The sequence below is a fragment of the Diadema setosum genome, chromosome 22 (assembly GCF_964275005.1).
Source record: "Diadema setosum chromosome 22, eeDiaSeto1, whole genome shotgun sequence".
Lineage (NCBI taxonomy): Eukaryota > Metazoa > Echinodermata > Echinoidea > Diadematoida > Diadematidae > Diadema > Diadema setosum.
In genome coordinates this window covers 2,926,392-2,954,379 of record NC_092706.1, presented here as the reverse complement: position 1 = coordinate 2,954,379, position 27,988 = coordinate 2,926,392, and the positions used below count along the sequence as shown (strand labels likewise).

General features: G+C 38.8%; 1 protein-coding gene across 1 annotated transcript; it reads right to left on the bottom strand.

Annotated features, from left to right (window-relative positions):
• On the bottom strand, window positions 1-27,968 carry LOC140245333 (cyclin-Y-like protein 1). The gene is made up of 9 exons (XM_072324912.1): window positions 27,917-27,968; window positions 15,905-16,101; window positions 9,953-10,021; window positions 6,855-6,990; window positions 6,296-6,383; window positions 5,526-5,645; window positions 2,980-3,146; window positions 1,020-1,182; window positions 1-175 (listed from the first exon to the last, which is right to left on the bottom strand). Exons 2-9 carry the CDS (start codon window positions 16,080-16,082, stop codon window positions 53-55), a joined length of 1,044 nt encoding a protein of 347 aa, XP_072181013.1. The 5' UTR covers window positions 16,083-16,101; window positions 27,917-27,968; the 3' UTR covers window positions 1-52.
• Between the last annotated feature and the right edge of the window lie 20 nt (window positions 27,969-27,988).

The following is a 27,988-nucleotide window of genomic DNA, read 5'->3' as shown; positions in this document are numbered from 1 at the left end:
GTGAAAAAAGAGCTACTTGTCGGGCGCAGGGGTTGGCTTCCTGTGGCTTTCATCATGAGATGATTGCATTTGAGAATCGAGGCACGACTTGGATGCTGTCCGCACTCCGCGATCTCTTGAGGTTTGTTGGCGCTGGGAATTCTCGCGACTTTTCATCCGCTGTTTTTGAAAATACCTGAAGGATGGAGCATATTCAAGCAAGAAAAAAAAAAGAGATATAAAAAGACTTCACACATGACACATCATTCCATGTTTACAATGAATGGGTAAATTATCAATTTCTTTTACAATTCTTGAAAATACTATCTTAGAGCTGTGACATGCTACAAACACAACAAAGAAATGATCAAAACCTGCAACTGCCTTTGAGGTACAAAATATTTGGCATTAAGTTAATTCAATTTCCATTACATATTACGCCATGATTAAACACTCAACTGTCATAAGATGGAATGATGATTGTGTTAGATATATTTGTACATGAATTTTGAATGGCTGTCAGAAATCTGTCTCCTCTTATTGGCTGGTTGTTGGGGATTGGTGAATGAGATGTACAGGTGAAGGTTTTCATTATGTACAGATATTTTTGCTTTATTTTAATTACTGTAAAACGAGGAATGTTCGCATGCATTTTAATTTCGCGAATTTCGCAAGCGCCAAGATTTGCAAAATTAAAATGCACGCAAAAGTTCTTCTTTACACTATATGCATTGAATGCCAGTGGCAGTTCACAAAAATTTCATGCCACAAAAAAGGCCGTCGGATCTAATTCACGAAAAATTCATGCCGCGAATATATCATGTTTTACAGTAGTCTTTGAAATCAGGAATAAACTTCACATTGGGTAATTTACCTAGCAGAAAAAAATGACATTTTTGGTGGATTACTTTTATTGATCAATCTATTGATTGAATATGGATTATGTCATAAATCTGCATCAAATTCATAAGAAATATGTACTTAATGGCAGCTCTAGAAGAAACAGAATAGTACAATCTGTGACCCTCCCTGAGCGTTACCTCTAGTTTGGTGGCGCGTTCTGTACTGAGTGGTTCAAGGGGAAAGGCAAGTTCATGGGAGTCGGCCAGCTCACGCAGGTCGAAGTAGTACTTAGCATAAACACTGGCCGGAACGTTAATGTTGAACTGCAGAAGCTCCAGAAACTGCCTCTCCAGTTCATTCCTGCAAAGAGGAGGCAAAGTGTTCATGTTCTAACAACACGGCAGCGATGACCATTTGATGACTGATGTGCTTTGTGCAGCTTTACACTATGAGTACAGTAGGTAGAGAGTTTTTTATATAATAGGCTTTAGAATCTCTGCAATCTCATTGGGCAATTATCATGCATTTACTTTTACTGATCCACACTGAGCCATGTGTCTGGTAAAATCTGAATGCATGGCTCAAGCCTTGTACACGTTGTAGGTGTACCGTATACATGATGGGGGAAAAATTTTAAATTTCATGAATTTACAGGCTCATTTTATAAAACGAATGATGCACAGGCCTTTTTCATGGATCAGTGAGAATTGGATGCTCTCGTTTAACTTTGGACCCAGTCTAAAACCCACTCGCTGCGCTCGTGGGTTTAAACATTTCCAAAGTTAACTTGTGCATCCAATTTTCATCGATTCACTCTGTCCAGTGCATCATTTGTAATAACGATACACATCATGAGGTACAGTCTTTTCAGGAGACTGTTACAGATATAAGACAAAAGGAGAGTGGAGAAGAAGGGGTATTCTTTTGGAGCGAATCAGTTTCTTGTGAAACATTTTATGGCATCAAACAGAAAAGAGGCAGGAGGTGGAAAAGGAAAGAGGCGGTTGAGGAAAGGGCATTTTTTGCTGCAAATTAGTTCTAAGCAGATCTACAGATGGAGGTGGAGATAGTGAAAGTAGTGTGGAAGAAAGTTATGAAAAAAATTATGAAGAAATATGGTGGAAAAGGATAGATGAGTGGAAAGTTGAGAAGAAAAGGGAGATTTTTGGCTGCAGTTTAAAGGGACTGTACAGTACTGGTTGAGGTGGGGATTCATGTTTTGAACATTCCTAAGTGAGATAATGAGAAACCTCTTATGAAATGTGAAAGAGCGTGTAATTTTAAGAAGGATTCAACGTTTATTTGATGAAAATTGGTTTTCAAATGCCTGAGATATTCAAAACAGTGATAATAATAAAAGGCGACAGGCCACGCCTTTTATTAGGATCTCTTTGTTTCACCTTGTTTTTGGATATCTCAGCCATTTCTAAACCGATTTTCATCAAATAAACTTTGGATACCCTAAGAATTGCATGCTCTTTGACATCTCATAGTGGTTTCTGAATATCTCACAAAACATTAAAAGCTAAATCCTCACCTCAACCAGAACTGTACACACCCTTTAACTAATTTACAGCAAAAAATGGTCTCACTTCAACTTTCCACTTGTCTATTTTCTATACTTTTTACTTCTCCCGAGTATCTTTAATCTTCTTGAAACTAACTGTAGCAAAGAATATCCTTTCTTCTTTACTCTCCTACCTATCTGTAACAGATTTATGAAGGACTTAACCAAGGAGTGCTACCATAAAACTTTCTTTCTGCATACAGCTGAGCAATGTTGGTCATTTACTAATGTGTCTACAACAGTTCCACAATTTGCAACAGGGATAATGGGCAAAGATTTAAATACACAGCTATCATGACATGGGAGGAAGAATATTCCGTCGTATAATCAACGAGCTATGCAATTCAATCTGTGCATGAATCCTGTGTTGTGTATTCTCTATCCAGGTTGCTTCCAGTACCAAGGCAGTTCCTAATATGAGCTGCTTTAAATCAATAATAATCATGAACAATTTCTTCCTTTTTTCGGGAAAGGGGAGGGGGATTTGGGGAATAATTACCACTTCTTATGAATCATTCTGTCCATTATCAAATTTCATTCAGGGAGCAAATATACTCCTGAATGGTTTATTATAGCTGTGTGCTACTCACATGTCTTCCACTGTTAGTTCTCTCAGGATCTGACAGTAGTCTACATTCCAGACTGCCTGGTCGTCCCACACCTTGGAAGCTAGAAGGATGGCGCCGAGAACCATTCGTTTCCAGTTGCCGGGGGTGATGTTGATCTCTGCGTATGTTAATAACCTCTCAAGGTATACCTGGCAAGTTGACAAAGACATGGAGATGGTGGACATAACATGAATAGTACAGAAAGTATATTAGCTTTTTGTCTCTTTGTATTGCAGAAATACACAGCAACTCATTAGCCACAGTCACACTGGCATAACATTGAGAAGTTTAACATAGCGATCTGTAAGGTTATCTGAACGCTCACAACTGAAACTTTGTTCGTCATGTGACCAGTCCCCATCACCTGTTTGTGGAAGTGATCGATGGTTTTCAGGTTGTGCCTCAAAGGGATGCATCTATGTGCATTGTTACGTCACAATCATTGGCTGTCAGACGACATACTCTTTCTTCTTTCTTGTGCACACGCACTAGTGACCCAAACTTTGAGAACTTAAAGATTGAGAAGTTTGGTTGCCAGTGTGGACGGATGGCCAAAGATCGTGAAGACTTTGCAAATTTCTTTTGCCAGCGTGACCGCGGCTATTGATGATTCATGGGGAATAACACTTCTCCCCCCCCCCCCCCCCACCAGCTCTTATACTATTTCCTCAGAAACTACAAACTACAATCTATGATGAATTCTAATAACATCTCCAGGTCACCTCAGGGTATAAGCCCTTCCTGGAAGTGGCGGATACACACTGATCATGAATTCTAAACTTGATTTTGTGTATCCCTAACACCATAAAACTGCAACGCTACACTACAACAAGCCTGTTTCTCTTTCAGGCCATCATGAATAATACCATAGAAGTTCACGCATTTGATTCCTTGCCAGGTACAAAATTAGTTCATGTAAGAACAAAAAAAAAAAAAGAAAGAAAAAGAAATACAATGCTCACAGAAACTCAGAGAAATATAGATCCTAAACTGTGGCAGCTCTTTTTTTTTTTTTTTTTTTTGGAAGCTGATGAGATTGACATCTTATATCATTCTATTACAGATGTGATAGAGAGACAAAAAAGTTGGCAAAGACAATACAGAAAAAAAAAAAAGGAAAAGGAGGAAAAGCAAAAGTAATTTCTCGGAACCGATATCCTGTCAAATCGATGAACATGTTTCAGCAGGATGTGACTAATCTTCCAAAAGGAAGTGAAAGTGAAAGATGCTTCTCATTTTATGCAGAGAGATAAATCATGGCACCAAATCATTCGTGTTTGACAGTAAACACTTCAATAAAAACTTCGGGTAAAGTCAAGAGGAAAAGAAATATATCCTACTCTTGTCTGCTTTAAGCTTCAGATGAATGGATTATCAGCACCACGGCCAAACTTCTTTATTATTCCTCTCATTATGAATACTAAACCCTTTTGTTTGTTATGCTACATGTGGAAATTCATGTTGTCTTTAATACCACCTTTTTGTGCACATGAGCAGGTATGTGTATGTCTGCATTGTATGTATATCACCACGTGTATTCACTTGCAACTTTCTGTAAGTGCAATGTTCAATAGTTTAACGGCAATATGACATCATTATGACGAAATATTTTTATTTATTTATTCATTTTTTTTAAAATATGGGATATATTTAACTGTGTGTGTTTCTTGCAATAATAATTTTTCTCTGTATGCATGGCAATATTAGTCTCCAGACTCACTGTTATGCTCTTCTTTATTTGCAATAAAACCAAAATTGAATTGAATTGAAAAAAAAAAAAAAAGACTTCAGACAGGAGACCCTGTTCCATTAGTTTCGGAGCAGTAGAGGGAAAAGCTGTATCGATAGCTAGCTTGCTGTTCAACTGTCGCATGAAAAGTCACAGACATTGACAGTGAAGTGCACCTTGAATGCGAATGTCTATTACAATACTCCTTGTTACCTCCGCCAAGGGAGGAGGTTATGTTTTCATTACCACTGGTTTGTTTGTCTGTGTGCAAAATAACTCAAAAAGTTTCGAACGGATTTGGATGAAACTTGCTGGAAAGCTGAAAATGACACAAGGAACAGATGATTACATTTTGGTAGTGATTTGGGGATTTTTATGGATTTTATGAAGGATTTTAGATATTTTGGCACGTAGGGTCAATAAACTTCATGAACTTGGGAGTTCAAGCTGCACATTTTTGAGGTTTCCATACCCGCACTAAAGTGCATGCTCTAGTTTTGTGCTAGGGTGAGGCGCGCGCTGTGAGGCTGAAAGTTAACAACGTAACAAAGGGCTTCTATATTGGGAAATGGGGTGATTTCCAGCATGCATAATCTGGGTGGATATCACTGATCTCTATGGAAGAACGAGATCATTGGTGGAAATTAGCTGCTTGGCGGAGGTCTGCGCTCTCAGATTGCTTCTCTAGTTGTACTTTGGTGCTCTGTTGTAAAAGGCTTTGTAGACCAGTTAGGAGTTTGATGGGGGCCGGATGTACTGTAGATTCTATTAAGAATGAGACTATTCCACAGTCACTTACTAGAGTTACTATTGCACATTCTGCGGTGAGCTGAGCTGCGTTGAATAGCATGCGGATGAACTTGTAGATATGTCTGTGCTCCGGATTGTGTTTGTCATAGTCGTCCGGAACCGGTGTTTTCTGTATGGGCGGATGCAGATGGGTAAACAACATCAGAATGAAAACAAAAATTGGCAGTTGTATCACATCATAAAATGCACATGATCTGACCAGCAAGCAATTGTCTTGGGCAGAGATCCAATCAATACGCAGGCAGAGATAATCTACATAACAAAAAATTATTGCTGGTTTTGTTCCCTACATTGTTCAATGGTGACCAATAGTAGTATTTCTTTTTTTCTTTTTTTTTTTTCTCACTCAAGTCACTTTCAGTGTTATAGGCAAACAAATGATGGCTGAGTCTGTCTTTCAGCAATGCTGCACACTGGCACTGGTCCGACGGTCCAGGACCGGTAGAAATCACTGTTAGACCAGTAACTTTTTCAGGAATGGACCAGTAAAAAACGGAAAAAAACTGGGTACCTAATGGTAAGACAGACAGGTCAGACCAGTAGAAAAAATGGGTTATTGTGCAGTCCTGCTTTCAGTTATCAATACAAGATCAATACTGGGACTTTCAGGCTACTTTTTCAGTCCCGCAAAAAGCCACACAAGAACAGAAGAGATCAAAAAAGCAGAAAATGTCAGTCAGAAATTTACTGAAGAGAGTTTGGCACAGAAAATTCACTTTTGCAAAGAACTGATCACTCCTTAAAGTGATTACTACTTACTGATAGTGGGTATCGCTTTTCATCAAAGATGTCCATCTGTCGACTTGAGTCTCTGTTCTTTATGTGGTAGTATATTGCAAGTGATACACTGGAGTCAAAAGAAAGAAATAGACAAGCACAATTAACCACCAGTAGTGTTTTCTCACCCTTTCATTTGACTAAAATCAAAAGAAAGCAAACTTTTCTGTTTCCCAGGATGAACAATTTAGATAAAAAAAAAAAAATAATAATATTTAAGTCACAAAAAATAAAACAATATGTATATTAATCTCATAAAAATGTTGTTTGCACACAAAATATTAGAAACTATCCTGTCAGCTTTAGATAGAGCCTGACAATCATTACTAAAGATGATCCTCAGTACTACAAACATGTCCATCTGGATTTCTTTATCACTGGCAGTTTGCATTGTGGTTTTGACTGATGAGACACCATAATATGCTGTAGCTAGTCCTGTTTTATCTACTTATCATACACATATATTTTTTGCATTTTTTTTTCCCTGTGTGTGCATGTATGTGTGTCTGTGCTATGCCAAGCTAAAAGCAGTGCTTCTTACCATCGTATTGTTGACTTGAGGTTCGGTTGTGACACTGTGCTGTCGTCGATGAATATCGTGGAACACGAGCTGAACTTCTTACTGAGCGTGCTCAGCCTGTGGTCAGCGTAGTGATTTCTCCTCTCCTGGCTCACCTCTGTCCATTGCAAAAAAAAAATTAAAAAAAGACCTCATAGCAACTTTAGAATACAACACTGCTCCGTCTGTACATTCACAAAGCTACTTCCATCTGTTACAAATACATTGCTTTCACAAACATTCCCTGCACCCTACACGCATGTATATCTTGTTTAATTGCAGTTGAAGATTGAAAAGTACACACATACAATAAAAGGTATAAAAACTAGAAAATCCATTATTACTGGAGTTACTGGATAATCCATTACATCTGTTACACACATCACTGGAGTCACTTTGTGATTGCCCGACAGCACAAGACCATGAAAAATACAAAACAAAAACTATACAAAAAGCAAAGCAAAACAAAACAAAACAAAAACATAAAACAAAACAAAAACACATGCTACAAACAAACCATATAATGCAAAATATACTGTCTACACAAAATACAATATTTGGGCACACGGAAAAGTGAAAGTCAATTACCTCGTACTCTGGGCAAAATGTATGACAAATCGTGTCGTTCCATAGAAATCAAAATGAAAACTGCAGTTTGTTCTACACTGCTTACTTCAGGCATGCAAGAAAGCAGGTGACAAATCCGTCAAATCTACTTCAATATTCAAATCTTTAGGTTAAACTTTGGAGGTTCCCAATGAACAATAGGTGGGCACAGAAGTTGCTTCAAGCGTCATTTTGAAAGATTGCTGCAGCTGATGTTTCATGACATTGTACAGAAGAAGCCATTCAAGAGGACAAAACCACATGGAGTTCACTTCTTGGTAAAAATATGTGACCTGCTACAACAAAAGGATCCGAAAAGGATCCGAGAAACATTAGACTATAAAATTATGCAAAACAGAATTCAATGGTTTTGACTGATTTTGATGATCTAACTTCAAACTCAATACTCTCGGCTCAGCTGTCAGCAACTTTCGGATCCTTTTGCTGTGGCAGGTCACATATACTGTACGAGCTGAAATTTCGCGTACAGATATTTCGCGAATTGCTACTAGGAGGACATTTTCACGTGTTGTTAATTCGCGGTTGCGAGGTCTAACTGTACTTATCCTATTCGCACGTTGTTATTTTGGGGGCATCCACGAGACCGACACCCACGAGTCATACGGTCCACGAGACCGACATCAATATTAGGTCCATGAGCCATACAGCCCACGAGTTATACGGCTCAGGAGTCATACAGCCCATGAGTTCGACACTACGCACAAAAGGCTCATGAGACCGACACTAAGCAAACATAGCCCACGAGACCGACACTAAGCAACAAAAGCTCACGAGACCGACACTAAGCAAAGAAAGCCCACGAGACCGACAGTAAGCAAAAAGGCCCACGAGACCGACACTAAGTTAAAAAGGCTCACGAGACCGACACTAAGCAAAGAAAGCCCACGAGACCGACAGTAGGCAAAGAAGGCCCACGAGACCGACAGGATAAACAGCGCCATCTACATGTCAATCACCTGTACAGGGTGTTCCATAAACGGAAAAATAACATACTGGCGGTTGTAATTTCGTCACGTTATCAATTGAAAGATGGACCATCTACATAATTATGAACGACATCAAACATTTATTTCTACTTACTTGGAGGGGGGGGGGGCAAGTGTGTCAGGGAGCGACATTGTTATCAAGTAGAAAATAGAATTGTATTCTTCATGCCTCCGCCCCCCCCCCCAAAAAAAAAGATAGAAGAATTAGTATTCTTCATCCCCCCCCCCAAAAAAAAAAAGAGACACACAAAAAAACAAACCTACAAATGAATTAAAAAGAGGGCAAGAACGATGTATGGATTAATTTTAGAGCTTTGATAATGCCATCGTGCTATTTTAATAGGCTTTCCCAGTTTTTAGCTAGAAGATGGACAGGATATAATTTTTACCTCTTCTCTTTCCCGATTCACTAGTTACTTATTCTATTTTAGATATTCTACCCTCCTGCTTGGACGTTTTGCAGTGAGATCTATTTGTAATTTTCTCTGTAACTATAATGTAATGCTACTGATTAAAACGTTTTATATCGCAGGGATTCACCTTAATTTGTGGCTTGCGTTATTCTCCTCCAAACAGTACTTTTTTTTTTCGTGAAATACAATAGGTGTTTCCATGGATGCATCTAATTTTTCCGAATCCCATACGCTACTTTGATAGACGATTACGTTATTTTTTTATTTCTAATTAATACTAATTCAACACCCTCGCAGGTTTACTGTGGAAAGATCTGTTACACACTTTTACTGTACTTTGTTCATTTTTTCCCACAAACAAACACCCATGCAAACACAATGATCCTGATCATTTCGGGGGGGGGGGGGGGGGGGGGGGGGGGGCAACTCTTCTTTTCCATCTCTCATAGCTTCCTATGCTATTATCAGGACACCCCTATACAATTTATTGGTCTATAGGTGGCGCTGTTCATCCTGTCGGTCTCGTGGGCCTTCTTTGCTTAGTGTCGGTCTCGTGAACCTCTTTTGGGTAATGTCGGTCTCGTGAGCCTTGTATGCGTAGCGTCGGTCTCGTGGACCTTTTAAGTGTAGTGTCGGTCTCGTGGGCTTTGTTTGCTTACTGTCGGTCTCATGAGCCTTTTGTGCGTAGTGTCGGTCTCGTGAGCCGTATAACTCCTGGGCTTATTTACTTGATGTCGAACTCGTGGGCTTTATTTACTCAGTGTCGAACTCGTGGGCTGTATAACTGGTGGGCTGTATGACTTGTGAGCTGTATGACTCGTGGGCTGTATGACTTGTGAGCTGTATAACTTGTGGGCTGTATGACTCGTGGGTGTCGGTCTCGTGACGTGCACCCGTTATTTTCGCGTGTTGTTATTTTCGCGGTTCAAAGGCGATTCGCGAAAATAAAACCACCGCGAAAATTTCAGCTCGTACAGTAATGTACCACTTTTATAAGTTAATCCCCTTGCACAAACGGCAGAAAAGTTATAATCACCTCCTTCAAGATACCTACCTAATGCTTCTGATTTTGTCAAAAAGATGGTGCTAGTCCTCGGGTGTACTGATGGATCTAGGGCATCCTCTGTGTCAAAATAAAAACAACAAAAATATCGATTTCATAATCAAACTGACATCTAATGCTACAGGTGCACATCATGCAAATATGAACATGCTAGCACGAAGAAACGAAACATATTATGTGAACACATATATTCCAGAGCGACAGAAGAAGAAAAAAACATTTGCACATTACCTGTACATTGATTTAAGCCAACACAATGACTTTTAAAAACTTGAATCAGTATAAAATGAATACATTCCAGGAGTTGGTAAGAACCCCGATGGATGAGCCCTAGATTCTCAGTAACTTGTAAGTATATACTGTAGTACATACATTGTACTCATTTCATCCACATATTCATACAATCATATATTTCTATCTCTAGATATATTTACATATCAATATTTTATGTTCATATCTTTATATCACATTTACCATTTAATCAGGAAAAGAAATCAATCTCTAGGTGTTGGATATTACTAAAAATGTTGTTCTATGTTCTCCCTCTTTGTATGAAGAGGAAGAAGAATCCATGTGTAGGTGCACATCAATTTCGAGTACAGATTACACTGAGACTACAAAAACCAAGCACAGTGTATTGCTGCAGCTGGTATAGTGGACAGATCAAACATGGCCACCCAACAGAGAATGCTCTCGGGAGAATGTGGACTCCTGTAGATATGTTGGACAGCAAGGAACTTAGGAAGGGACTGAAGGAGACTGAAATAGGAGCAGCAGTAGAAGAGAGTCTGGGTGGGGCCGCTGGTCAACCGCTGGGGTTGAGAGATTACTACCGCAGACTGGTCGCAGCTAGGGCGCTGGACCAAAAATAGCACTGGACTACAGGTGAATAAAGGGGCAAATCACATTCAGATTACACATCAAGGAAGTGATTTAGACAGTGAGTGTGTATAAGTGCGTTACTGAGTAACCAATCTAGAGATACAGAAAGAGAAGAAAGAGAGAGAGAGAGAGAGAGAGAGCGAGGGGGGGGGGGCTGTGGGACTGTCAAAAGTTACTAGGAGCTATAAGGAGTGGCTCACATTAAACTTGAGAAAAATGCAGAGCCAGAGTATGGAGCTACAAATGTACATGGCCAAAGTATACAATTGTAGGAGGAAGGTAAACTGTGCCAGTATGAAGCACATACAGTCATCTGAAGTAAAGGAAGAAACTTGCATTGTTGCCCGCATTTAATTAACAGAGTAGGCACCTACATGTATAAGGGGAACTAGATATCCACAGTGTGTACTTCAAAATTGGTGGTGGTGGTGGTTAGTTTATTGAATGAATAAAATTTGTTTGAAATGATGCATCTCATACAGCCTTCCCCTATCTGCCATCCAAAATACAGTATACAGCAAATATTTAGCAAGTCTCATTTTTTTTTTTTTTTTTTTGCCAAAACAAGACTTCCCAAGAATTGCATGCATGGTTGAAACAGCAATTTTGGAATAAATCTTACAGTGCTGAATGGAGATTATAAGTATGTGTGCACATCACATTCATGTCAGGAACAGAGCTTATGTTTCTGCATATTTGAAATCCGAGAATAGCACCAGACTCGTGCAAAATTTGTGAAAAAAAAAAATCGAAATTATATTCAGTGTAGACAATATAATAGTACATACAGTTGTATACACTTATATACACACAAACATCTTCGCAATGGTACAAAAGCAAAAAGTGCTGAGAATCAGTGGCTGACAAAACAGAATCAACACTCATCCTCTAGAACCTTGGTACTTTAAGGAATGGCAGACCTCCTAATAGTAGTCCCAACCTTTCTGACTGGAAAATTGGGATGATTTGGCTCCAAAGTAGGAAAGAAAGGGCAGTTCCTATAGGAGTATGAAGTAAAATTTTAACTTACTAGATAAATAGGAAATTCCTATTGAAACAAGAGCTGGGAATGGTCAAAATTCAGATTCTTTCCTCCAAAATCAGAACGGTTGGGAGATCATGAATGGGGGTAATGTTTATGTTTCCTTCCTCTTCAATGGAATGACATTCCCTCTGCCCATCAAGATGCTGATTAGATACACTTGGAAGGTATCCCTATGGACAATCGCAGAGGGCGAGGGCTGTTTTCGCAAATGAGAGCACTAATCAGTGACCCAACTGCCAGGGAGTTTCTCGGGGTTGCGAGCATTACATGTACGCTCCACCAGCCCTCCCTGATGGATCACGATATCCGTAGGCAAACATTCCAAGAGTGCCTGTGTCATGAAACACTTCCCACCTTGGGGGTGGGAGGAGGGGGGGGGGGGAGGGGTGTGGGAGGATAGGGGCAGGGCAAGGCAGCCTTCATTCACTGGACTGTCACACAAACATCACACTGTGCACAATGTTCTCATCATGAGCTGAAGGTGGAGCGACTGGATGCTGCCTGTAGTGTAAAGAATGCACAGATGCTGCATGAAAGTCCAATATGAAATAAAGAGAGCCCACAACAGTCTACAGAATATTTGCTGGAAGTCGCACGCCCACACACAAAATGTCCACTGCAAGTACATGTACAATGTATCACTGCACATATGACAATATGACTGTGGTGAAAATAGTGGTCATATCCTCACACACACATATATCACGTTGTCACCCCATGAGAAGGTTTTTCTCTGTCTACTGAATTGGTTTGAACCACATCATATTTTACATAGCTTACAGTCCTAAATCTCAATGAAATCAGATACCCACTTACCAATATGCCCCAGGGAGGTTTAAAAGCAATGACACAGCCAAATCTGGGTCTTAAATCTAGGCTCAAAACTAGATCTACATTGTAAATAATGCATGCCCAATCTATGAGCTACAAACAAACATTGGTACAGTGGAAAGCCTCCTTGATCTATTTGTCATATATTATAATATTGAAGATGATGTTCACAATGTTGAGAGTGGCTTCTAATTTTAATACCTATCACATGCACTGTATCTTGCTTCGACACATTTTAAAATAATTCTGTATTCTACATTTCTACAAATATTTCATTCTTTTTCACTTTACATAGTACTCAGTTTGTCAAAATTCATACACATGGTAGGTTGCCTTACAGTAAAATCTACGTACTCATCTGTACATGTGTGTGTATATATGTGAGTCTGTGTGTGTTTGGGGGGGGGATGGGGGTGTGGTGGAGATACATTTGAAAAAAAAACGAGGAGCTGTTGCCTGATAGATGTCTCTATTGACTTAAATCCAGTTACTAGATAAATGATAGGGAAACTTCCACTTTTTCACTGGGATGTCTACTTACACAGCTGTAGAAACAAAGTGGAATATCCAGTATCGTCAACTTGGCATTGGAGTATTGATAGGAACTTTTAGGTTTGTAAAAGGCTTTCAAACACTGTATTCAATTCATCAATATCAATTTAGATATCATATATGATTTGAACACTCAAAAAAAAAAAAAAATTAACCAATATCATCAAAGTTGTATGCCTCCTTCAAAGTACCATATTATAAAATGCTCTGTACCTGTGGACAGTATGTGCATTAGAAGTCTTTGTAAAGTTGATCCTTTAAATAGGCATGCAACGTAAAGCTTATCTTGACTACCGGTATTTCTCTTTACTTCTATCAAAGGGAAAATTGTAAACATGGTTTCCCTTTCTGCTATTTTTACTTTATTTTAACAGGTTTTTTTATTTAGTTCATTCTTCTTTTTTTTTTTTTTTTTTGGGGGGGGGGTTCAATGGATCTAACATAGTACATGTACGATACATCCACAAGAATAAATTGTAGATCCATCAAATTTTAAATTTCTGTAAAATCTATAAGGCACATGCCCAGTTTAAAAAAAAAAAAAATAAGAATGGGTACAGTGTATGTACTAGGTTGAGGCAGTCAACTCCAGATCAATGGCAGTACTGCCCCTTGATAAACTCAAGCTTTTTACATGCTATCCCCAGCAGAAATTCCAATCCTCTGCTTAAATTTGTACCTGTAATGTGCATTTCATCCACCACTTTATACTGAGAGTACTAACTTTTGAACAAAACTACTGAATTTTTTTAATAAACCTACATCACATCTAGCTTGATATTGAGAGCATTCGTTTGAAAACACAAATCTTGCGCATTTAAAAGGTGCAGATGTAATCAAAGAGAGACTTTTATCAGTACAAATGCGAGTGTCAAATGCTGCATTCAGAAGAACATGCACAGTCGTAATGGAGCTCTGTGCCTTGCGATACTGCAGCGCAGGAGAAATACACTCTGTGACACACTACTGTACACAGTTGTCTGTACAGAATGTTCCTTGAAACTGCTAATATCATGCTCACTCGGCAGGCATTTGTATCATAGTTTGTGGCATAATGACCAGCTGCTCCCAGAGCAAACGTGTGTAATTAGCCAAAAGCTAAACCAGAGGATGCAAACATGTACAATGTATGACATCTCCAAGGTGTGCTAATGTGGAGCAAAATGGGGGGGGGGGGGGGAGTGGAGGGATATTGGTGCTGACTAATATGATATGAACAGGGATTTGTACACTGCCTCACAGTAACATTTTAATGGTATGTTGGAGGTAATTAGTTTCCAATTTTGGGAATAGATTCACACCAATACACACGTCACAGATGGTGAATTCATGTCAGGTAATATACCATGTATCATTCCTGATACTGGTACATTTTACATGGAACACTTCTTCCTCATGAACATTTGCACACACACTCACACACATACACTGTATTGTATTTTGTGTACTTCGGGAGAAAGATGTGAATCATTTGCGATGGCAGCAATTCGTTGCCCATGATGCCGTAATCTGCCAAAGTGCATTTTCTCGCAATACTTGTCCTTGCTACATACATGTAATCACATGTATTATTTCACATTTATACACTTTACATGGCTGCAGCACAGGTAATGGCTACGAGTACTGTACAAGCTGAAATTTTCGCGTACAGATATTTTCGCGAATTGCTACTTGGAGGACATTTGCGCGTGTTGTTAAATTCACGGTTGCGACAGTCTAACTCAACGTAACTATTTGCGCGTTGTTATTTTCGCAGTTCAAAGGCGATTCGCGAAATTCGCGAAAATAAAACCACTGCGAAAATTTCAGCTCGTACAGTATTTCATTCCCACTGTGAACTGCTTTCCATGTGATACTTTAAATATGAACTCACTATAAAAGATTACAAAGAATACAGAAGTATACTGTCATTCGGACTCACCCAAATGAGGGCAAGTGTTCCCAAAGACAATTCCTATGCACATTACTCTATCAAAGTTTGATATATATCAGAACAAAATTAAAGGGTGTGTACAGTTCTGGTTGAGGTAAGGATTTAGCTTTTAATGTTTTGCGAGATATTCAGCTAAACCACTCTATGAGATGTCAAAGAGCATGCAATTCTGAGGGGTATCAAAAGTTTATTGTTTAAAATCGGTTTTGAAATGGCCGAGATCCAAAAACAAGGTGAAACAAGAGAGCCTAATAAAAGGTGTGGCCTGTCGCCTTTTATTATTTTTACTTTTTTGGATATCTCAGCCATTTGAAAACCAATTTTCAACATATAAACATTGAATCCTTCTTAAAATTACATGCTTTTTCATATTTCATAAGAGGTTTCTCATTATCTCACTTAGGAATGTTCAAAACACAAATTCCCACCTCAACCAGTACTGTACAGTCCCTTTAACATTCATGAAATGCTAATATTCAGGTGCCATTTATTTCACAGTAAATGTGAAATGTTCAATACTTCATATCCATACATAATCTATCTCTCTCTCTCTCTAGTCTTTGCTTTAAAAGCAGCATAGCACTATCATATCTGCCACAATCAGGGCACACTCCCAGTGTACCATGTAACATAAATCCCTACTTGGAAACAAACTTGTAGGATGTGTGCAGAACGGAGACAGTCTGGAAGAACGTTTTACCTTCGATGCCCTTTTCCCTGTCACTGATGTGTTGTAGGTTATTCACCCGCTCATCTTGGTCCGGTTCTTCGTTGGCTGGCTCGTAGCGCTCAACGTCTTGTGGTGGCACCCTTCCCGGCCGCCTGGAGGGGTTCTTGTGGCAGGTCCTCAAACAGTTACAGGAGTGTTTGTTCCCCATTTTCAGGTACTACTGAGCACTGCCAATCAAAAAGGATCACAAGACAAACATGTACACATTCAGAGACATACAGTAAGGAACATGAATATTTTTGTTACGGGAAGTACGACTTACTAAATGTATTGCTTCCCTCTGACATGGAACATACGCCATGGTAGTTGCTTTCAAAGGAAGTCAAAGTATCCAATTGCACATACCTGAGAAGACTGCAGGGGCGGAAGAGAACAACAAATTGGTAATGGTTCTTTTCTGTACAACAACTACCGGTATTAAACTGCGTAGCATATAAACATCAATGGCAATTGAGGTGCTAGTTCTGAGGAGATACCACAATGGCTTCACTGTATAATCCATAGCTGTTCTAATTTACAACGTACCAAAGTTAGGTGTACTCGCAATTTCACGTGGAATTTCACCACTATTAAACATTCAACAGCAATCATATGCATTTTATGAAAGGGCCACTCAATATGTTTGTTCAACATTTGGCACAGCTGAGAAAATTCAACCAACATTGCACTTGGCAGATGGGCAGAATGTAAAAGAAGTGCAATATAAACCAGCAATATCACATGATACGTAACAAGGGGATGCCCCGCACTGCTGTGGAATGCACTGTGTTATTCTGTCACTGTCATAACTTGTTCTACTGATGAGAAGTTTGCCAACATTTCATTAATCCCCTTTTGCTTCAAAATATTTCCTGCTTTTGTTTCTTTGTGGTAAACAAATCCTCTGCGGGGATGTGGATCTTGGAATCACTGGGGATGCTTCATTAAAATCAAATGTCAGTGTAAAATATCAGCTTGCATTTTTGTCCCTTCACTATTAAGAGGGGTAGCTATCTCAACATGCAAGGAACATGGGACACCTTGATGTCTTTCAAACAAATGTTTTATTTCAAAATCACATACAGTGAATGCACATTTCTTATGCAAAGATCACAGATCACGAGACAGAGTGGTAATTTCCAAGAAAGAATACAGTCTACTGTAAAACTAGAAGCATTCTGGCCTGAAACTTTTAGGATTTGGAGCCGACAGCCTTTTTCATGGCATTAAACTTTCATGAATCGCCACAGCATTTACAATTGTAATTCAAATTGTAGAAAAATAAAACCACTTTTGCAAGCATTTCACTTTTGTGAACTTTGGATTTTTATGCACATGAAAATTTCTGGGTCATGTATGGTAAATTAAATGATGTGATTAAGAGGTGATTATATTGTATGTGTATCAACTCACAAGTTCAGAATTTCATATGATGTAGATTGATGTATATAAAATATAGCAAAAAGTCTTTGGCACTACTTTCACACATGTATCATAACACGTTTCCCTCCAACACTAAACCTGAATGGGACGTGATGCATAACTGATATTTATGAATTTTACAGGAAATGAAGCACATGCCTTCTTGGAAACCATTTTCATGAAGTCACTGATATCAGACAGTGACACTTCAACAGATAACTTTAAACTGCATTAACTGAAATAGAAACAGGAAAAAAGTGCATAGGGCAGGGCTGCACACTAACCCATTTTTTCTGCCGGTCCAACCTGTCTCTGTCGGACCGGTAAATGCCCCGTTTTACCATTTTTTACCGGTCCGAACAGAAAATTTACCGGTCAACAACGACAACCTAAAAAAAAACATTAAATGACTTGCAAACTTATTTTCTTGTTTTTTATGGACGTACGCCCTTACCCATGTACATTTTACAGATTAATATTCTTTTTTTAAACTTGCATTATTTATTGCACAAGAAATAGAAAAAAAAAGATAGGAAAAAATAGAATGTTTGTGAATTACAGTGTAAAATGATAATGAACAAAATCAGATTGTATCAAATGCGTTTGTGACTTTTTCTAAACATCGGCGCACGAACTTGCTGCGTAACCTGCTCTTGGTGGTCAGTTGGATTGCGACGATTTAATGAATTATTTTAGCTGTGATATTTTCTGATGCACGCGCTACAAGGGGTTCTTTATTTTTCTCCCGATAATCTATTCGCATTGTGCATGCGTTCTTGAAAGGTACACGACATGCAGGGCCGAATTCGCAATCCTTTTTGCGCCCATTTCCACCTCAAATATTAGCGGGATTGTGACGATTTCATAAATTACTTCGGCTGTAATATTTTCAGATGCAAGCACCAAAAGAAGTTGAAAATGTGTCCTTTATTTTTCCCGATAAACTCTTCGAATTTCGTAAGTGCGTTCTTAAAAAAAGATGCACCACATGGCCGAATTCATGATACTTTTTGCGCCTATTTCTACCTCAAATATCAGCGGGATTGTGACGATTTCATAAATTACTTCGGCTGTAATCTTTTATGATGCAAGCGCCAACATAGGTTGAAAATGTGTCCTTTATTTTTCCCGATAAACTCTTCGAATTTCGTAAGTGCGTTCTTAAAAAGATGCACCACATGGCCGAATTCATGTTACCTTTTGCGCCTATTTCTACCTCAAATATCAGCGGAATTGTGGCGATTTCATGAATTACTTCGGATGTAACTTTCTGTGATGCACGCACCGGCGAGAATCATGAATTACTTCGGATGTAACTTTCTGTGATGCACGCACCGGCGAGAATGGTTGAAAATGCGTTATTTTTCTCCCCATAATCTCTTCGCATTCCGTACATGCGTTCTTGAAAGGTATACGACACGGCCGAATTCACGATCCTTTTTGCGTCTATTTCTACCTAAAATATCAGCGGGATTGCGATGATTTTATGAATAACTTCGGCTGTAATCTTTTATGATAACGCACCAAAATGGGTTGAAAATGTGTCCTTTATTTTTCCCGGATAAACTCTTCGCATTTCGTAAATGCGTGCTTAAAAGATATGCGACACGGCCAAAAACCATGATTCTTGTTTTTGCGCCTATTGTTTCCTCAAACTTCAACGGGATTGCGATGATTTTATGAATTATTATTCGGCTGTAATCTTTATGATGCACGGGCCAAAAGGGGTTGAAAATGTGTCCTGTATTTTTCTCCCAATAATCTCTTCGCATTTCGTACATGTGTATACGACACGGCTGAATTCACGATCCTTTTATCACCTATTTCTACATTAAATATCAGCCGAATTGTGGCAATTTCATGAATTACTTCAGATGTAATCTTTTGTGATGCACGCACCAGCTAGAATGGTTGAAAATGCGTTCTTTATTTTTCTCCCCATAATCTCTTCGCATTCCGTACATGCGTTCTTGAAAGGTATACGACACGGCCGAATTCACGATCCTTTTTGCGTCTATTTCTACCTCAAATATCAGCGGGATTGCGATGATTTCATGTATGACTTCGGACGCAATCTTTATGATGCACGGGCCAAAAGGGTTTGAAAATGTGTCCTGTATTTTTCACCCCATAATCACTTCGCATTGCGTACATGCCTATACGTCACGGCCAAATTCACGATCCTTTTAGCGCCTATTTCTACATCAAATATCAGCGGGATAGCGATATGTCATTAATTATTTCGGATGAAATCTTTAGTGATACATTCACCAGAAGGGTTGAAAATGCGTTCTTTATTTTTCTCCCGATAATTTCTTCGCATTTGTGCATGCGTTTTCAAAATTATACATTGCATGCAGGGCCGAATTCGATATTCTTTTTGCGCCTATTATTGTTTACTCAAATTTCAACGGGATTACGAAATTTTCATGAATTACTTTTCAGCTGTAATCTATATGATGCAAGCGCCAAAAGGGGTGAAAATGTGTCCTTTATTTTTCTCCCGCTAATCTTTTCCCATTTCGTACATGCGTTCTTAAAAGGTATACGACACGGCCGAATTCACAATCCTTTTTGCGCCTATTTCTACCTCAAATATCAGCGGGATTGTGGCGATTTCATGAATTACTTCAGATGTAATTTTTTATGATGCACGCACCAGAAGGGTAAAATGTGTTTTTTATTTTTCTCCCGATAATCTCGTCGCATTTGTGCATGCGTTTTTGATAACCAACACGGCATGCAGGACTAAATTCAAGATCCTTTTTGCGCCTATTATTCCCTCAAATTTCAACGGGATTGCGTTGATTTCATGCACTCACCAAAATGTGTCCTTTATTTTGTATTTTTTTCCTCTCCTCTGTAATCTCTTCGCATTTCGTACATAAGCTTTTGAAAGATACGAAGCGGCCGGTCGAATTCATGATCCTTTTTGGGACGATTTCTACCTCAAATATGTAAGCGGGACTGCCATGATTTCATGATTTTTTTTCCCTCCCTAGTATTATCTCTTCACATTTTGTGCATGCGTTCTTAAAAAGTACACGGAAGAGCCGATTTCGTGATCCTTTTTGCGCCTATCTTCATTATGAGACCATTCTGAGCGAATGAAAATATTCATTTGTGAAATGACTGTGTATAATGAAAATGAACGCAATCAGATCCATTTACTGTATCGCTGAATATCAAATGTGTTTGTACTTTTTCTAAAAATCGACACAAGTAAATTAGTTCTAACATAACTGCCACGCTGCTGCGAAGCCGGGATCGGATCGATCTTGCGTTAAAAAATCATGAGTAAAATGACCCAGAAATGCGTGCGCTTCTATCAGTGCTTCTTGTCTGGCATGACCGCCGATCGCAAGCAAACGAAAAGCAGTTACACTGTACATGCTCTGCATGTATTGCATTGCACGGCAGAGCGTGAGCAGCGCCAAATGCGCAAGCGAGGGCGAATAACTGGTCGACTGCTAGTGCTCAAAACTAATGTATGTTTACTGTCACAAAGTGCACCGGTAGACATAAACGAAAACTTGCGTAAAACTTGTTGAACAGTGCGATATCTTGCATTCTGTTTCTCCCTGATCGGGGCTGCTCTTTTTCTTTCTACTGACCCCACCAATGCTTTTTTTTTACTGGTCATGTCGGACCGGTAACTTGTGGATTTCCTGAAAAGTTACCGGTCCGACAGTGACTTTTACCGGTCTTTGACCGTCGGACCGGCGCCAGTGTGCAGCCCTGCATAGGGGATGTACATGTCTAATGCCACTACCCATTGAAAGATGACCACTAGAACTCATAATATGTTCAATGGATGGCTATGAAATGTACACAGTGAAAAGAAGAAGAAGAAGAAGAAAAAAAAACCCTCAAACCATTAAAGGTCCAGTTTACCTTTGGGAGCAGTGATTTCAAAAATGTTCAAGATATCGCATTTGATGCATATATAGGTGTGTAGGTCTGTTGTATCACAAAACATCCTACCATAAAATTTTTGCAATAAAGCCTAAAATATTGTATGGAGATACAGTGTTTTTCTCAATAAACCGCAACTGTAGACGGTTCAGTCTGGAAACATTTTTATTACAACTATTGTTCACATTTTGTGAAATACGGACTCAAATTTTTACAGTGGTTGTTTCTATCCCTAACTCACTATTTTAGAACTATTTTAAAGCACTAAATGCTTGGTTTTTGTTTCATCTGCAAATGGTAAATTATGCCTTTAAAATCTGGCATTCAATGTCAAGTCAAATTATTGACACTGTACATACATATATCCCTATTCCATGCAAGCAGTGTATACACACTGGTAATGCTTCACTGGGTGGTTCTTATGCACATACAGTAGTTCAGAATTACCTACAATATGTACAAGACAGAGTAGGAATTGGCTGCCAGCTTTGTGTGTGTGTGTGGTGTTTTCATGTACAATGTACTTGTATGAAAATGCTAACAGCATTCATTTTCATTGGTTTGAGGACACATACATGTACACTGTACAGGTACCATCAAAGAACCATATGACAAATCTGATGCAGTGGTTTCTGGAATGTGATACACCCCTCGGTGCTTTACTTTTCTCTTTGAACACAAGCTCACTGGAGACCCAGTCGAGTAAACAGTTAGAAAATTGCATCTACATTGGACATCAAACATATCAATATTACCATGGTGACTACAGCTGAACCAGAAATTTATGTGTGCATGAAACTTTTTGCAAATTTTGCAAGGAGCTAAGATTCGCAAAAGTGTTTGTCTATATAAAGCATAGAAGTCAGTGGCATTTTGCGAAAGTTTCATGTCCTGAGTATTTCTGGTTTTACAGTATGCAATATTGCAACACATCTGTTCTTGTTATCAATCTTTGAAATACATTTTTCTTCATTATTTATGATTTCCTAAAATATCAGCCATTTCGTGGTTGTTACACTGTTTTGCAGGGCTGCCAGCATTCTTACACAATACATCAAAAGTGAAAATCCACAGAACTACATTTGTACATTACCAAAGGGAGATGCCTGCAATGGTACAAGTAAATTTGTACTTATATGCATCTGACGATGATCTCATTTATAGTGATGATATAACAAATCAGGTTCCAGGAATTTACTCTGCTTTTCTCAGAAAAAGTGAAGGAGTACGTACGCGTTCATCTTTTATGGAAGTGCCTGCAGAATCAAGGTAATGTTAATATAATAGCAAGTTCAAAGATAGTCATCTCTGTCTGTCTGTCTGTCTGTTTGTCTGTCTACCTCTCTCTGCATCTACAATACGTTGTAATGTATGCATCCATGCATCCTTCCATTCTAGTCTGCCAACCCTGGAAATTCAATAATTACATGAACTAAGGAGAAAATACTGCACAGACAGGAATTTGCCCATCCTCTTCTGTCATCACCATAAACTGGAGTTTGCTAATTTATACGAATGACAAGGTTTTACAAAATAAAGCTTCTTATTTCCTGAAATTAGGCACAGGTATGGCAGGTTTGTCATCCTGCCTACAGTGTATGTAGATGGCAACTGTAGAATCACAAGGGAAATTTGGCAGATCTGATTTTTCTTCCCTTCTTGTGTGCTCATGAGTACAGTAAATGGGAAAAAATATTGCAAAAATAATACACACAGTAATACCAATCTCTCATTTGTATTTACCACCATGAGCATGTTCTTGCAAAGATAGAAATACAAAGATTAAAGAATAAAGCTTACTTGTTTCCTGAAATCAGGCATACTTGACAGATTTGTCCACTACACAAGGTATGGCCATTCTTGAAGAATCACAAGGAAATTTTGAAAAATGTGGTTTTGTGTTCTTCCATGTGCATATCACTTCCAAATTATATACCAAACTCTGAAGTGGCTTGATATTGGCAAATATACCGACATCTACGACAAATGTCCATTGATGTGACTGATGTCTATATCAAACATCAATAGCTGTGGTAAAAATGAGGAAAAGGAAAAGAATTTGATGTGCACTGTCTTCAGTGACAAGCTGCTATAAAGTGGCAATACCCTCTCTCTTCCACATCGGTGCTTTTTTTTATGCCTTTACAGATAGATCTAGATACAAATATAAAGTTCACTCAGTGAGTGTCCAACAATACTTGCTGTTCTTATTTACCTACTATTTAGTACTAATAACTTATTAGTTATTGCTATGAAAGGTTTTTATCCATTACACGTACAAGATTTTTGAAGATTGACTATGTAAATCAATTCATACATTTTGTATGCTGTGATTTTCAAGCTAAAACTTCTAATCTTTCTAAGTACCAGTATGACTTCTATCGTTCAGTGACGATGTAAACAGGCAAAATGAGCATGAGAGCCTTGGGATGGAAAAATCATTTCAGAGATGAAATTCAGACAGGCAGATTTCTGAAATTGCTGGCTGGCTTGTCCGTTACAAACGATTAACCACATTGTCTTGGGCATGTTGCTGTATACAGTAGGCTCATTAAATCAAGACCTAATGAGCCAGAATACAAGTGTCTGAGGATTGTACATTGTATTATATAAACATCTGGGCATTTCTAAAGGTAAAATATACTTTCCACGAATGTAAAGTTATTTTCTGTTTCCAGAGTGCATTACCCCCAATACAATAAGAGCACTTAAATGATAGATAACTTGACCCCAAACAGCTTCAAAGAAACTGTCTATTTGCATTTTTTGCCATGAAATATATATTTTGTGTGTAACATACTGGTACACATTTGGTGAACAGACATCTATGAATGAATAGAAGGTCAAATACTGAATGTTCATTAAAATTTGTTGTTTTTCAACTGAATGGCCTACTACTGATTAAGATAGATAATAAAAATACTTGAATTCTATTGAACACTGTGTTACATACCATCGCAAAATGCAAGTTTTAAGAGGTGGAAGCTCAGATGTAAATCGTTTGTGTGACATGGTTAGCCTGATCACAATCAAGCATGTATTTTCTATTATCGTTATTTTCAAATTTTATGTGGTACATTGTACACTGCTGCACACTTCTTTCCAGGGTATTGTTGATAACATTACCTGCATTACCCCAAGGTATCTTACCTCCATGTTATGACCCTTGGGGCAAGCTCCCCAGGTCAGAGCATGAGGTTAAAATTCTTTGGGCGAGCAATAATATCGACAATGTCCCAAAAAGCAGTCAGTATCTGTATGTTGTGTGTGATGCTCAGATTGGTGATAAGCTATCAAACATGACATCAGGTTGCTAATCATTCCTTGCTTTGCTTCACTATGAAAATGCATATAAAAACATAGCAACTAACAACTGAAAAATAAATTTCTCTCAAGAGATTATTGACCTTCGAAAGATCCACTGGGAAAAAAAAAATGTCTTTGATCTACAGATGCAGAGGAATGCAATGTTCTTCTGGGCTGTTCAGCAAGAAAGAAAGAAAGAAAAAACACCCCCAAAACAAACAAACAAACAAACAACAACACCCAAACACAAAGTTGACAGAAGCACACTTTTACAACTGAATACTTTAAAAATGAACTAAATTCTCCACTGCAAAGTGACAATGTAACTTTCCTTATTGGAGACTGTTTGAAAATTATTACAATACACGCTTAGTAACTAAGGATGATCCTTCAAAAACCAACAAAACAAGACATGAAAAATATTCAGTGGCCTACATACATGTCCATGATCACACATTGTATTGACCATAAATTACATGAAATTTAATTACTCCAGAAGACATACATTTGTACATTGTACACAGCACAGTGTCTGACAAGGACCTGTGCACTTTCATTGAGACATCCTTTGTACAAGTTACATAAAATGCTCTAGATATTATTTACAGTATTATACAAACTTCTACAGATTGTATGTTCTGCTTCAAATCTTATGTTTTACTTGCATGAAATTGATTGCTTAACACATAAATTTGGCATTACAAACCCTGCTGAGCCATTAGGCAATGCCCATGGGGCAAAATTTGCATTTCTAATGGCAAAAACTGTCAATCGCAAGCGCGGCATTAATTCAAAATACATATTACATGTATGTATGGCTACCTGCATTATGGCTCCATTACCATCCTACTGTAGGTTACAACCTCTAAAGAGGTTAAATCCAGAGCCTACACTGCGTTAGTCCGTCCTCAACTGGAGTACGCTTCAGAGGCATGGAACCCTCACACTGTCACAGCCGTTAACTTACTCGAGCAGGTACAAAGATCAGCGGCTCGGTTCGTTTACTGTGACTACAGGAGAACAACATCCTCCTCAACCTTGGTTTCAGGCCTAGGATGGGACAGCCTCCATTCTCGCCGGCTCCTCTCTCAGTGCTCTCTTTTCCATCGATTACATCATCAACTCATTTGCATGCCTTTTCCTCAGGGAATCATACCAGCAACCCACTTCGGAAGACATGACCACCCAGCCAAATATGTCATACCCAAAGCTACAATAGACGCATTCAAATTTGCAACTTTCCCAAGGTCAATTCGACTGTGGAATAATTTACCAGGATCTGTGGTACTCACTCCAAACCCAGCCACGTTCAGAGAGGTTGCGCTGCCCTTCATCAACAAGATGCAAACTCCTGCTGGGTCCCACATGCTGTAAAAAGGGACCAATGTTTTTACTTGCACAGACACTCTCACTTTTATTGTACATAAGAGAGACACACACAACCTTGTCACTTTGGCACCTCCATTGGCACATGACACGATTTGCATCCCGGTATAGCTTCCTTGGAGCTGCGAATGGGATTACTGCAACAAGTAACAAGTAACAATACTTTGCCTTTACTAAAGTATGTATTTTCATGTCAAAATCAATTGTACACTTTCTCATAACAACGCTCAATACAGTCGATAGTTTGATCACAACAAGTTTTTCTATGGTATCTTCATTAAGATATATTGTTCTTTATACATTCCCTTTCCCTCAGCTTGTACCAAGTCTTGCAGTAATGGTTGTTTAATATGAAGTGAATGATTCGAGGTAAGTTGTCGTTTTGTGCTGTGTGTGCATTTGAATGAAATAAGAATGTGATTTTATGTTGATCTTGAAAAATAATAAAATAACATAATAGATAATAGACGTTAAAGAGAAAGAGAGGGGAGACAGAGGAGAGAGAAGAGAGCTAAGATGAGAGAACAGATGGGGAAACATGTAGAAAGAGAAAGGACAAAGAAAATACATTGTAAATGTTTACGAACATAGAGGCTTACAGCACTAAAAATACAAAAATAAGAAATAAACAGATTGTTAGAATAGAAAGTAGTCTTAAAAATGGAAAGGAAAAGAACACAGGAAGGAAAGAAGAGACAGATGGGTTCATAAAGAAAGGAAGCAAGAACAAAATAAAGATAGTTATTGAAAACGAAAGAAAAAAGATATTGATACAATGTAGAAGGATGTGAGAAGACAAAGATTTGGAGAGGAAGGCAAAAAAGGCAGATGAAGGGAATGACAAATCAAAGCAAAGAAAGTTCAACAGTTACGAAGATACAACATTTAACATTGGGCAAAACATTGATTTTTTTTTTGCCATAAAACAGTGGAATTTAAAGCCTAGGCACCTGGTGTGAAACTGCACGAGTGCCTCAACAAGACTCGTATCATGGGCCCAAATTCACGAAGGTGGTTTAACCTCAGAACCTGGTACAAATCAAAACCATGGTGTAAAATAAGCGTGAAATAGGCGTACCTTTTCCATGCACGTATCAATGGCTCTTTGCTACTGTGGATATATTGCAATTGGATGTCTGTTGGCATACGCAATCTCTAGCTATCTTAGACTCTACAATTTGCACAAAAAATGGTTTAGATTTAAACCACCCTTGTGAATTCGGGCCTTAGCGTAGCGTAGCATAGCGCATATAGCGTAGTCTATGTTCTAACCCACACTACAGTGCACACTACCCTGGCCCTACCGTAGGCTACACAGTTTAGATTTTGAGTTCAGTCAGAAACAAGTTTTACAACCAAGGTCTGTCTTAGCCCGACCAGACGCCGGTCGCTATTTATACAGCGACTGGGCTGTGCATAGTTAGGTCTGTCTCAGCTACAGCATAGGTTCAGGGACTTTTCTTCACATGGTGACACAGCATCGCATCTGCATATTAATGAATACTGTCTGTATGCTCGACAACCTTCCTTGGCTTCAGACTACACATTGTTGTCATTAGTAGTAGTGGTAGCTTATTAGTACATGTACTATCTATCGCTGACCAGTGAATGCCATACCATGATACCGTATGCGCCGGGTTTATTTCTAAAAGGACGTTCCCTGCCTCCAGCCAGCCGCAGCTACTTACTGGCGAACCGATAATACACTGCACTGGGTGCATACACTCACTGTTTCTTAGCCCGAGGCGAGCCGCTACCTAAACGTCCAAACACGACACCCCGTTATGCTAGACCAGGGCAGTGCAGATCGTTGTCCGGTAGGCGGGCAGCTGTCTTCAGAGGTGAATTAATCAGTTCACATGTTACAGAAAATACATCATATCTACATTAGCATTATTAGTATTTACTATGATAGAATACTGGATACTTAAAGTGATTTTAGATAACTAAAACTGGTCAAAAGGCAGTAATTACCAGATATTGTTCCGTCAGTCAACGTCAGTCACGTTCCGATAGACTCCTCTCTTTCGGGTTTTCCCTCTGTCA